General features: G+C 35.5%; 1 protein-coding gene across 11 annotated transcripts in view; it reads left to right on the top strand.

Moving 5' to 3' along the window:
* The window catches only part of galnt14 (UDP-N-acetyl-alpha-D-galactosamine:polypeptide N-acetylgalactosaminyltransferase 14 (GalNAc-T14)), an 85566-nt gene extending 80719 nt beyond the window's left edge, over nucleotides 1–4847 (top strand). For 10 of the 11 annotated variants that reach the window (XM_087297419.1, XM_087297420.1, XM_087297421.1 and 7 more), the window contains 2 exons: nucleotides 1140–1456; nucleotides 4621–4847. In XM_087297419.1, coding sequence (XP_087153545.1) covers nucleotides 1140–1298 — 159 coding nt within the window. In that variant the 3' untranslated portion in view covers nucleotides 1299–1456; nucleotides 4621–4847. 11 annotated transcript variants of the gene reach the window in all.
* Nucleotides 4848–12731: the final 7884 nt, after the last annotated feature.

Raw genomic sequence — 12731 nt, forward strand, 5'->3', positions numbered from 1 at the left:
AAAATAAATCAGTTAATGTATGTTAAGAAAAAGAGGATTTCAAGCTGTGACAAATAAAAGAAAGCAATATAACAAAAACCCCAAACTGGCTGAAAATTATCCTCTAAACTAATAGAACCCTAATAGAAGCATCTTCAGCATTTGCACGCCATATCTAAACTACATGTCTAACCAAAAATATATGTAGAAAACTTTTAAACTGTCGAGTCGAACTATAGAAATTGAAGCATAGAAATTCATTATGTAAAATAACACTTCATATAGTCTTTATTGTATAAATTAATTAAATGCAATTAGTAATTAGTATTAGTATTTTTTGTACCTATATGGTTTAAATCATAGGCAGGGCAAGACAGAATCTGCAACATTTTTTGATATTTCTGCTAAGAATTTTGTAATCTGCGACTTTATGCGGAATGATTTTGGGAGTATCATACAGTAACTAAAAACTTAATATATGAAATAAAAAAAGTTGCTTTTTAACTTGTAATTAATATTTACAATGCAAATCCATCTACATCCACTTATTTCGTAAACAAAGCAAGTATATAATATATCTACTAATAGACAGAAAATATTACTTTACAAACTGAATTCTGAATATATCAAATGAACACATTTATTTTGTCAATATTATTACTGAAATTAATTTTTAAAACTGAATAAATATTAATTTAAAAATAATTATCGAAATCAAAAATGCCGATTTCTGCACATGCAGATTCCGTGTGGACCTAATCATAGGTCTCAAACTCAATTCCAAAAGGGCAGCAGCTCTGCACAGTTTTGCTTTAACACAGCTGATCCAAATAATCGAGGTGTCCAAAAGAGTTATGAACACCTTCATTAGTTGGATCAGCTGTGTTTGATCAGGGTTGAAGCAAAAGCTCCAGTCCTCCAGGAATCGAGTTTGAGACCTATGGTTAAAAATCAACTTGACAGTGAATGTAACAAGCCTTAAAAAACATATTTAAAAATATTTCATATTGATCAAATTTAGCATGCTCTACATTTTCTTGTCAATTATAATCTAAATCGGACATTGCAGATCCTTCAATGTAACACACATTGTGATATTGATGCTAAAAGGATATATTGAGCAGCCCTCGTACTTATGCATGTGTTCATGCCTCCTGCAGCGCTGGCAGAAATCTGGCACTCACCTGGAGCACCTGGCGTCTCGTTTCTGTGTGGACAGCGAGATGGCTCTGGATGGCATCGAGAGCAGTAAAATGCTGGTGATCAGCCCGTGCGAGCTGTCGGCACACACACAGAGATGGGAAATGCCTTTCTCGTGATCCTTCTCTCCTTGGCCTCTCGTCACCTCTCAGAGCTCAGCTGGAGTCAAAGATGGATAGAGAGGCAGAGAGAGCGAGTGTGTACCTCCAGGAGGTGCTACATCTGTGTCCTGCTGTTCTGCTCTGTCCACTCCCTTTGTTTCTTCAGCACACCCCAGGTATGCTGGAACTGCATAACCACCTGACGTATTTAAATGACCTGGATTTTGTTACTATATTAATCCAGCACTTTGTGTTATCAGTTTGACTGACAAAAAAAAACAAGTGCTGTCTTAACATTAAAGGATTAGTTCACACAAAATAGAAAATTCTGTTATTAATTAATCACCCTTATGTAGCTGGTATAAGATTCTGATGGTATGATAACCTTGGTAACCTTTCATGGTATTACGAAATTACTTATCTAAAATATTTTCTTTTTAAATGTCTGGGTAAAAAAAATAAATCTTTAAAACAAAACCTAAAAAACATTTAAAATTTTTGAAAAAGTAAACACGTCAAGATACATAATTCAAATAAATCAATGACTTCTGCTGTCTTCATTTGTTTCAAAAACACAGATTTCTGTACAATTTAAACAGCATCTTTGGCTATCTGCTGGAGATACTGTTGTCCTTAAAAAATGTAAATAAAAAAATCTTCTGGACACTCAAAGTCCAGAAAAGGAACCAAACACATTCCATGTGACTTCAGTAGTTCTTTCTTTAGGTTTCATCAGTACCTGGTGTACATTTACTACATGAAATACGATTCTTGCATGTTGTACTGCTGATTTATACATCAAACTACCCGTATGTCATGCACTCTTTGTGTTCTATTGGTTTGAAAGTCTAAAATCCAGCCAACAAGATTGTTACATAGTTGAAAGTGAAAGTCTCTGGAATAAAATATGAGAACACATTTTGTTAAAAGCTGAAAAAAAAATCTATAAATAAGAATATACTGTATCAGATCATTGGATTACAGCATGTTCAGTCGATTGTATGTTAAATAAATTACTTACATGTCACCTGTTTCACTAAAAACAAGGCTTTCTGAAATCAACATGTAGCTTCTTTATGTTGAAGTAGTAAAATGACTAAAAGTAAAACTATAATATGAATAATAACTATAAGTTCCATCCAAACTTTGAACACTAACTTGTATTTCACTGCAGCATGGCTGGCTGAGAATAGTTGGCTTTTTCATAACGTCAAGGCTGTGCTTGGCGTGCAGGTTTTTAAAATTCAAAGTGGTGTTTTCTGCTGTGTTTGTCCTTCTGACAGTCTTGCCGTGTAGACAGATTTGTTGATTATAATGGGGATGGCCTAGTTTTGTTGCTGTCTGTTTTGCCACGCTTGCAGTGTAGACTTTGTCGCACACAATGGGCAAGACTATGTGAATATGTTACGGGAAAGGCAGACAGCACGTATAACAGGTTTTATGGCCAAAACATGGTCTGGTTATTTAACATGTGAATAATGTCAAAAGCGATTCTTGTTTGTTTGTTTTTAATTAATGCATTATGTAGGGAAATAATCATGTATAAATTATTTATTATAAGTGTAGATTATAGCTTAAAAACAAGCTAAAGATTATAGCAAAGCATGAATTAAATGAAAGTGTTTCAGTAGACAACTGTAATGTGATGTCGACGCTGACAATCATGTTGCGATTCCAAATGCAGGTTTATTGACAGGAGAAAGGTCATGCAAACAATGGCCAACAAAGGATCAAACAGATATACACAGAAAATCCAGAGTCGTAGTCAAATATCAGGCAAGTGGTGAGAAGGCAGGCAGCAGACAGGAATAAACAATTAAACAAGGGTCTAACATGGCAAAGCAAGGCAAGGAAAATACATTGCAATGTTTACAACACAGTATAATAAGAGTCAGCAAAGAGGTGTGCGTGTGTGCTGTGTATATAGTTCATGTAATCAGTTCATGAGCAGCTCTCAGCCAAAATCAACGGAATGAGGAGCAGGTGTGTTTGAGCAGTGCATGACTGGAACCTGTAGTCCATATATTGTAGCCACTAGATTGCTGGTGATCATAAAAACAACATTATACAGACATTAATTTTGACTTAATGCCTTCCTACAATCGAAATATACCCTTTTAGTCATTATTTTTTTCTCTCCTGAATTATATCTTATGACTCCTCCTGTATATTTTTTTTCAATTTCTGTTTAACGGATATAAGATTTTTTTCAACACATTTTTAAACATAATAGTTTTAATAACTCATTTCTAATAACTGATTTATTTTATTGTTGTCATGATGACAGCACATAATATTTTACTAGATATTTTGCAAGACACTAGTATTCAGCTCAAAGTGCTATTTAAAGGCTTAATAGCCAGCATTAGGACGTGGGCGCACTGGGATGCTGTTTTTGCAGATTTCAGTGTTTGCCAATAGATTACATCAAAAAGAACATGAGTAATATTGACGACCCTCAAGCAGCCATTGTAGCTAGTTGTTTCTCAATAGCAAGCTTATAACGAATGTATTTGCTATATTTGTACAAGTTGTATTTGTGTATCGTAATAACAACACACACACATTTATTCTTGTAAATCACAGTTTATTTTGAAAGGTTAGAGTCCTCAGAATATCATCCTATCGAACACATTTAGTCCACCGACACAGTAATGTTGAATTATGAATGGTTATTCATTTGTTTGTGCCGAAGACTAAATGTTTACATTGTTTACTATTTTACTTACAGTCGAAAACGGCGTTTGTAGTAAAAAGCAAGTCGATGTCACAGCTTACAATGATACAGATAAAATGAGACCACAAAGGGAATAAAAAGTCAGTTATAGTTACTAAAATTTAAACAAAGTAGTCAAGTGTTTTGGTTAATTGGGTTAACTAGGCAAGTTAGGATAATTAGGAAACACATTAGTATAACAGTGGCTTTTTCTCTGAACTAAAAAATATATTGCTTAAGGGTAGTGACATTAGAATGTTTTTTTAAATGTAAGAACTGCTTTTATTCTAGCTGAAATAAAACAAAAAAGACTGTCTCCAGAAGAAAAAATATTACAGGAAATACTGTGAAAAATTCCTTCATCTGCTAAACATCATTTGGGAAATATTTAAAATAGAAAACAAATAAACACAGGCAGGGCTTATAATTTTGACTTCAACTCCACATATTACTATTCAACTCTATTTTTATGTTTTGGGCATCTGTTTCTTCTATATATCAATAATTAATAAACCTCATATTAAAGTTTGACATTCAGTCTGTGCTTAATAACCAGTCTTACCTCCCTAGTGTCGGTGTACAGTATGTGTCTGTGCTGATCTTCTATTCTGTCTTTTTCTCCAGGTTCCCCGGAGTGTCAGTCATACTGATGCTCAGCAGAACAGAGTCTGGCAGCTGGACGCACACAAACTTGCGGGACACACACCGAGTGTGACACACACACGCTCACACTGGAGAACAGCGCACAACCTTTTTATTTCTGTTTCGCTTGACTTTACCCTGAGACGAAGCACTTGTGAGATACATCTGCTAGCACATCCACATACAATAAATTCCCTATTTTTTCTTAATGGCCTGCAGCTTGTGTTTATTCTTGGTCGTCTCCTTGTCTATACTATGGTTTTACGTGGATCCTCGAACATATGAACATGCTCATGCAAGGGAGCTCCATACTAAACTGTGAAAGGCATCTATATAGTTTCTTTATTATGTATTTATACACAATACATAATGTATATTGTTATATTATTCATTTATTTTTCTTCGATTTTTGTCCTTATTTCAGAGGTTACCACAGTGGAATAAACCACCAACTATTCCCACATATGTTTTACACAGCAGATGCCCTTCCAGCCGCAGCCCAGTACTGTGAAACACCCATACACACTCATTCACATACACTGTCACACTCTAAGGCCAATTTAGTTTTATTCAATTCACCTTTAGTGGAAGTCTTTGGACTGTGGGGGAAAGACCCAGATAAAGCCACACAAACAGGCGGAGAATTCCACACAGAAATGCCAGCTGGTCCAGTCGGGACTCGAATCAGTGACCTACTTGCTGTGAGGCAACAGTGCTAACCACTGAGCCACCATGGCGCCCATGTTATAATATTTTTGTATTAGTTTTCTTTGTATAAATCAAATTTATTTGTATTATTTTGATCAAATTTGGATGTTTAATTTATTTGTTTGATTTTTTATTATTGTTTTTGGTCTTAATTAATCATATTTTATCATTATAATTTATTTATTAATATTTTAATCATCATATTTAATTGTATGTTTTATTTCGATTCATTAATTATTTAAAATTTATTTTTGCATTTTTTATGCTTTTTTTACAGACCTTTTTTCAAAGATTTCCACAGAATTTGCAGCCAACAAAATTTCCTGAGGTCTGGAAATGCCTGTTGATGAGTGCATGTGTAAGTGGATGAAATGATTTACACAACCATATTTTAAATGAGTGCAAAGACATTTTAAGCATTACACGATATTGTTGCAAAAACAAAACACAGACTCTGGACAAGGATTAAAGATGCTGTTTTGAAGTTTTTGACTCTTCTAAAGCATACAAATACGATAATATGTTTGCAGATGTTTAAGAAACGTATACATTCTTGTTTATCTAAAAAAACAATGCTAAAGTTAGATACTGTGCTTTAAAAATGTGCGTTACGTGCCGGAATTCTGTTTTTGTTTTGGTTTTTTTAACCCGCCCAATGTCAGTTTAGCCAATTATTATATATTTCAGCTATATTTCAGCACCCCGGGTTGCCTTGGTGGAAAACCACATATTTTATTCATTCATTCATTTATTCATTCATTCATTCAGAAAGGCTCTTAAAGTGACTGAAATGCGACCTCCAGTGGACCATTCAGCTTTATTTCAATAGGACAGTGGAGATTTACATACAGGAAAGCATGGGGAGCAGAGATAGGGGTAGGATTGGCAAAGGACCCGAGCCGGGAATCAAACTCAGGCCACCACAAGCACCTCCGTGATATGTATTACTAGGTATCACTAGGCTATTGGCGCTGACAAGGTTTATAATCTAATTTACATATTACAACTTACATTCTTAATTTAAATCAGATGCTTAATCACTGAAAGGAGTTGGCTTGCATGAGTTTGCTGCTGCTGCTTTCAGTAATATGGCAATAAGTGTCATGTAAAACAGTATTCAAACTCGCATTGTTAGCATTTAACGCTGAATAAAGCACATGAGGTGTACCTGAGGTGATCATAGTCAGTGTTCTGTTGTTCAGCTGCAGACAATAGAAGCCGTTTCTATTTTATGCAAGGTGTTGGTTAGGGGAAAAACTCATTTTAATGTGAAAATATTCCTTCTATTACGTGCCGTTGCTTTTATATAGAACATGCCGATCGCAAAACGCAGGGCGCAAAAGCTTTCGGGCGTGTCAGGACACGTTTTTGCTAATTTAAGGATGGGAAATCTGCCTTGCACCGCGGCGCATGGTCTAAAAGGGTTGAGTTTATTTTCTTAATGAGTTATAGATGTGTTTTGAGAATAAACCAATTACAGTCTCATCTCCTATTCCCTTTAAGAGTCAGCTGCGTCGCGCCAAGAGCGCATTCGCTATTTACAGGACGCAAAGTAAGTCTAAGTGGAAAAAATGAGCATTTCACAAGCAAACAGTTAACAGTTTTTTAACAGAAAACTGTTAAACAGAGCATCTACTGCGTGAGAATGAGAGATAATGGAACTACTTTCACATTCGCTTTTGGATAGGGAAACCTTTTTGCACAGACATCAATTAGTCTATAAATAAATTATTTTGTTTGTTAAGCGCAAATATTCGTTTCAAAACTATTTCTAAATTCAGTTTTAATTTAAAGCAAAAGAATAAATGAATAATAATAACAAAATGTGCTCAAAAACCTGAGTTATATGCTAAAACACATGCTGTGCCCCTTATGGTCTTAAACCTGACAGGTGGGCAAATCTAAGCTTGTTTTTAATAAAACAAATATAAATATGGATATAATAAATAATACTGCTAATAATAATAACATTATACAAAAGCAAATTGTTATGAATGATCTGAAAAAACCTCCCGAGATGAAGAAGACATAAAAGCAGTGATTTTTCATATTTATGTAAGCTAGAAAATAATATGTTTCATAATATTTTAATCGTTTATATTTATATCCTATATCTATTCTTATTATATCCTATATATATCCTTAATATTTAAATTTTTTCATATGTAAAGATATTTGCCTATTGCTCTCTTGTGCGTTTTAAGCAGTGCGTAAGCGAGGCGCAACTTTGCGCCGGAGTTTAGACCGGGTTAGTTTTGGTCTAATGAAAAATCTATTATAGTTTCTCAAAACAGCAACGCGCCAGCGATCCGCCTCAGAACGCCTTCCTTTTTAGACCAGAACGCCCATGGGCGCACAAATGAGCGCTAATGCATTTGCTATTTAAACAGCGTAGCGCAACGCCTCAAAATGACTCTTGCGCCAAGCTGAAACTACCAAAAGACTATTGTGCCGCGCCTTGCGCCACACTGCGCCGGGTGTATGATAGGGCCCTTAATCTTTCTGGTGCAAATGACTACTTAACTTTGAGCATGCCATCTTTGAGAACTTTGAGAATGCAAGGATGTGCATTCAACTTTACAAATCCAAACTTTGCTTTTTGCAAGTAAATAGTGATCAAAGTGTATTTAATATAGCTGCATTACACGATCAAAAATAGCCAAATCCCAAGCGTACTGTACTGCACAGGCAGCCAGCTTTAATTAGCACGTCAGCACAGCCTCATTAGTCTATAATATAATGGCATGGCTGCCGCGCAGTGCAGTTGCGGAGAGCAAACTTCTGCTCTGCAAGCCAATGAGCTCAAGATGGGCAGGAGTGGTTTGTTCTCACAAGCTCTGCGGTTGCTGCTGGCAATGGGAGAACTGAGACTGTTTGCCTAGAGGATCTAAATAAAGCACAGCCACATTGCCACACATGCCCAGGCGACAGGACAGGGAGGATCCAATTACCACTTCCTCAGTCTGTCCTCCTCCTCTCATTAGAAAGCTGAGCTCTGCAGGAGCTGGAGAAACTCTGAGTCTCAGACGTGGCGCATCTCAAATGCCCTCATCACTTGTTCAAGTCTGCCTGCTGCACCCGCCAATTACATCCAATTAAGTTCTGGGTGTTTTCTTACATTCGCTGTCCTGATTCCAGCTTTGAGTTCGAACCTAATAGCTTTAAAGGGCACCTATTATGCACAAATTCACTTTTACATAAATGTGTGTTGGCAGTGTGTGAACGCAGCCATCCTACATTAATAAAGAATCCATTCGTTCCTTTTTCTAAAGGGTTAGTTCACACAAAAATGAGCATTGTTAATATTTACTCTTCCTCCACTTGTTGTAAACCAGTTTAAATTTCATTCTTTTATATCTTGAAGAATGTTGAAACCCTGGTAGCCATTGACTTCTCTAGTATTTGGTTTTCCTACTATGGACCAATTTCTAACATTCTTTAAAATATCTTCTTTTATGTTCAAAAGCAGAAAGAAAGGCAAACATATTTGAACCATATGAGGTTGAGTCAATGATGACTTACAGTATGATTGGGTGAACTATACCTTTAATTTCCATTACGCTAAAGCAAGTCTAAAAAGGGATTGCGACTGTGCTTCCCTAAGCAATGTGATGCGTAACTGTCACCCCTCCCGTTTTTCCAGGGATTGTGACTAATTTTACAATTCTATCTCGCTATTATCCCATAGAGGTATTTTCCCGTATTTTTAGTCAAAGGGTGGCAATAAACATTACAGAGCCAATCCTCCCTAAATGTAACCTTTACCGCCGAACCACCAGGGGACATCCCTTGCTCTTAGATGTGAATTTGATCTGGGATTTCATTTTATTTAGGCATGAAAACACTGTGAAATAAATATTAAAATGGTAGGATTCCCTTTCTTTCCAAAATAGGCACCTTTGCCTCTCCTATTCAATCTCATGTAAGCAGTAAGTGACTGTCAGACGCGCTCCATGGGGATAAATAGACACTGTTTCCCAAACTGATTCTGTACACGCGATTAGAAGTGGAGCAAATGTGAATGCTCTCGGTTTTGGGTGTGTGTTTGAACAGACATATACACATAATAATGTAATCATGGCGATCTTGGTGGGTTTTCTTTTAAGCACAACAAATTTAGTCTTAAATGAGCAGAAACAGTTCGGAATTCGAATGCTTTCATTATAGATCTGTGCATTTTTAAAGAGACACCTCTGTTATTTATTGTAATCTAATGAAAAATCTAAATGAGAGAGTCATTCGCTGCTCTTTAATCAGAATTATTTAAGTTACACAGTGAAGAAAAGGTTCATGAGATTTGATAACGATTCAACTTCTTTATAATTGCTATTAATTTGAATAGGCTAAACTGTTTCATTTATTTGCTGCTTCTTCTAATGTATACTATTTATTATATGCTTTTTAAATATTAATAATAAAACATATAACATATCTTTTTAACTATTTACTATGAAACCGCTCCAGATGAACATTTATTAAAGTTTTTTTTTTTCTTCTTCTTCTTCTTCTGACAGTCCTGAATGACTGTGGTCTCCAGCCTCAGAGAGTTTATAGCAGTATAAACTTTCTCATGAAAGGAAAAGTCAGTAATGGGCAAACATTTCAAACTATTTTAATAAGAATATTAACAGAAAACAAAATGTCACAGACAACAGCTGCCTAAACACAAAAGATCAAGCATAAAGTGTCACAGGCATGGTTCTCTCTCATCTTCCACTGTCGTCGCTACTTCTTTTATCCTCCTGGAGACTCAGGACTGGTGGTGCACAAGTGATTAACACTCGCTCCACCTATAAAGTCCCTTTATATTTGATATATTTATATGAAGGAACTGTTTGTGCTCAGAGAATTAAGTGCTACAGTTAGAAGGGGGGAGAAAGAGAAGAATGTTTCAACAGGTGGTTTGTCAAGCCCACTCACGTCTGTGAAGCACACTACATAAATGAACGATATATATATATATATATATATATATATATATATATATATATATATATATATATATATATATATATATATAAAGGTGACACGGTGGCTTTGTGGTTAGCATTGTCACCCCACAGCAAGAAGGTCACTGGGTCAGTTGGCATTTCTGTGTGGAGTTTGCATGTTCTTCCCATGTTTGCATATACATTTATGTAATATTATATATGTTCATATATATATATACATTTCTGGAGATCGCAAATTATGTAGCCATGTATGGCTGCATTTCATTTTTATAATGATCGCTACGAATGGTATGACGCCGTTTCTTTTCTCACTTACCTACTAAGCGCAGTTTGTCTGGTAGATCCAACATTGGTGGATTTAAGAAACAGACCAAAGTTGACCGTGACAATGGGGATCGTGTCCAGTGAAGAACGGTTCCAGAAAGCAAAAGGCAAGAAATAAAATAAACAAGTAAATAACAGGGTGAGAGTGTGGTAAAATCTGAAAACGTGGTAAAAATCAGGGTGCTTCTCTTTTTCTGGGTTGCTTTTTAAAATACTGTGGTTGGGTTTAGGGATGGGGTAAGCACGGGTCAATCAGTGCTTTTGAAAATGTATTGCTTGGGATTAGTGAAGGGGAGAATGGGGGGATTGGTTGGTTGGTCAGTCAGTAAATCAGTCAGTCGACAGTGCTCTCTGGTGGATTTATGCAATAAGAGCAGGTAAAAATGCCCCTTGTGAGAAAAATTTGGTCTCTAGTGGATACATGAAAACAAAAACTGCAAAAAATGTAGCTCCAGGGACATATGCGATCTTCAGATATGTACATAGGGGTACATAATCAGAATGAGCCTGGATTGGCTAATGCATATGCGCATCCAAATGGATAAAATTCATAATGTTCAGATGAGAGAACATAAAAACATGAACATAAAAGTCTTATTTTTCTCCCAAGATCAGAGCCATTGAGATTGCTTTTATATTTAAAGGTAATACACCTCAAAAAATGCCTAAATTAATGTGTCTGCGCATATTATTTCACTACAAGGAAGGCTTTGCTAAAAGATTGTTACTCAGTGATTGATCTTTACCAACTCTGTGACATCTGAACAGTTTCACACTTTAATTTTATGCTGCTGTTGTGCTCAGCTGACATTTTAAGCATTCTTTTTTTATGTGTCCATTCATTTAAAGTGCATCACAAACATTACCAATGTACTGTATTTGTGTGCGTTACTCATCTGTCAATGCAAATGGACTGTGAACAGGCACATAAATGATGCAGATGAGCATTCTGAGACATCTGGTCTTCTAATGATGGGGTGGGAATTTAAACGTCATACTAAATAGACTTTTTTTTAGACACACCCACCCCCCAAAATCAACAAGGTATAGTAATCAATCTGTTCGGTATTTTGAGCTGTATCTTCACAGACACATTCTGGAGACACTCGAGACCAATATTACTTTAAGAAGAATTAAAGGGGTGCACAATAGGTGGCCTATAATGTGTGAGCTCCGCATAGGTCACCACACGCCTGTGTTATTTCTGTAAGAATGAGTCATAATGAGGGAAGATGGAGCTGATGAGAGGGGTGAGAAGAGAGAGATTTGTCTCAGACATGTTACCTAATGATATGTGTAGGAGAGCTGCACTAGTCAATACAATACAGAGGAGTCTATTTTTAGTATATCTCAGAATCCTGGTGGTTAAGCATGAAACTGTACTGTATGTCACGAAAGAAGAGCTGCTGTAGGATTTAAATCATTATATCGTAGAGATCTTCCTGTTTCAATGACAAATTGCTCAAGCAGAACTGTAACCGTGGCATTTTAAAGATGAAGTGTGTAATTTTCTGTTGAATGCTTTTTTTTATTCCAGCTTAACAGAAACAGTTATTTGACATGAATTTGCTGATTTCCTTAAAATGTATAATCGCACTGTTAAAAGAAATCCACAATCTTACGTTTTTTTTTCCTGCAGCTGGGGTGCCGGGAAAAAAACGCTAAAAAAAGGCTGGTAAATTACTGAAATTTACCATTGAATATCGGACGATAAATTACAGAAATGTCTTTAAATTTCTGGTAAATTTCTGTCATTTAACAGCCTTTATTTTGCAGTAAATTTCTGTAATTTAACATCTGTAATTTTCTGGTAAATTTCTGTCGTTTACCATTTGTTATTTTACAATAAATTTCTGTAATTTAATATCGGTTATTTTATGGTAAATTTCTGTAATTTAACATCTGTAATTTTCCGGTAAATTTCTGTAATTTACCATCAGTTATTTTACAATAAATTTCTGTAATGTAATATCGGTTATTTTATGGTAAATTTCTGTAATTTAACATCTGTAATTTTCCGGTAAATTTCTGTAATTTACCATCAGTTATTTTACAATAAATTTCTGTAATGTAATATCGGTTATTTTATGGTAAATATCTGTAATTTAA

This window comes from Danio rerio, chromosome 20 (genome assembly GCF_052040795.2).
Source record: "Danio rerio strain M-AB ecotype USA chromosome 20, GRCz13ab, whole genome shotgun sequence".
Lineage (NCBI taxonomy): Eukaryota > Metazoa > Chordata > Actinopteri > Cypriniformes > Danionidae > Danio > Danio rerio.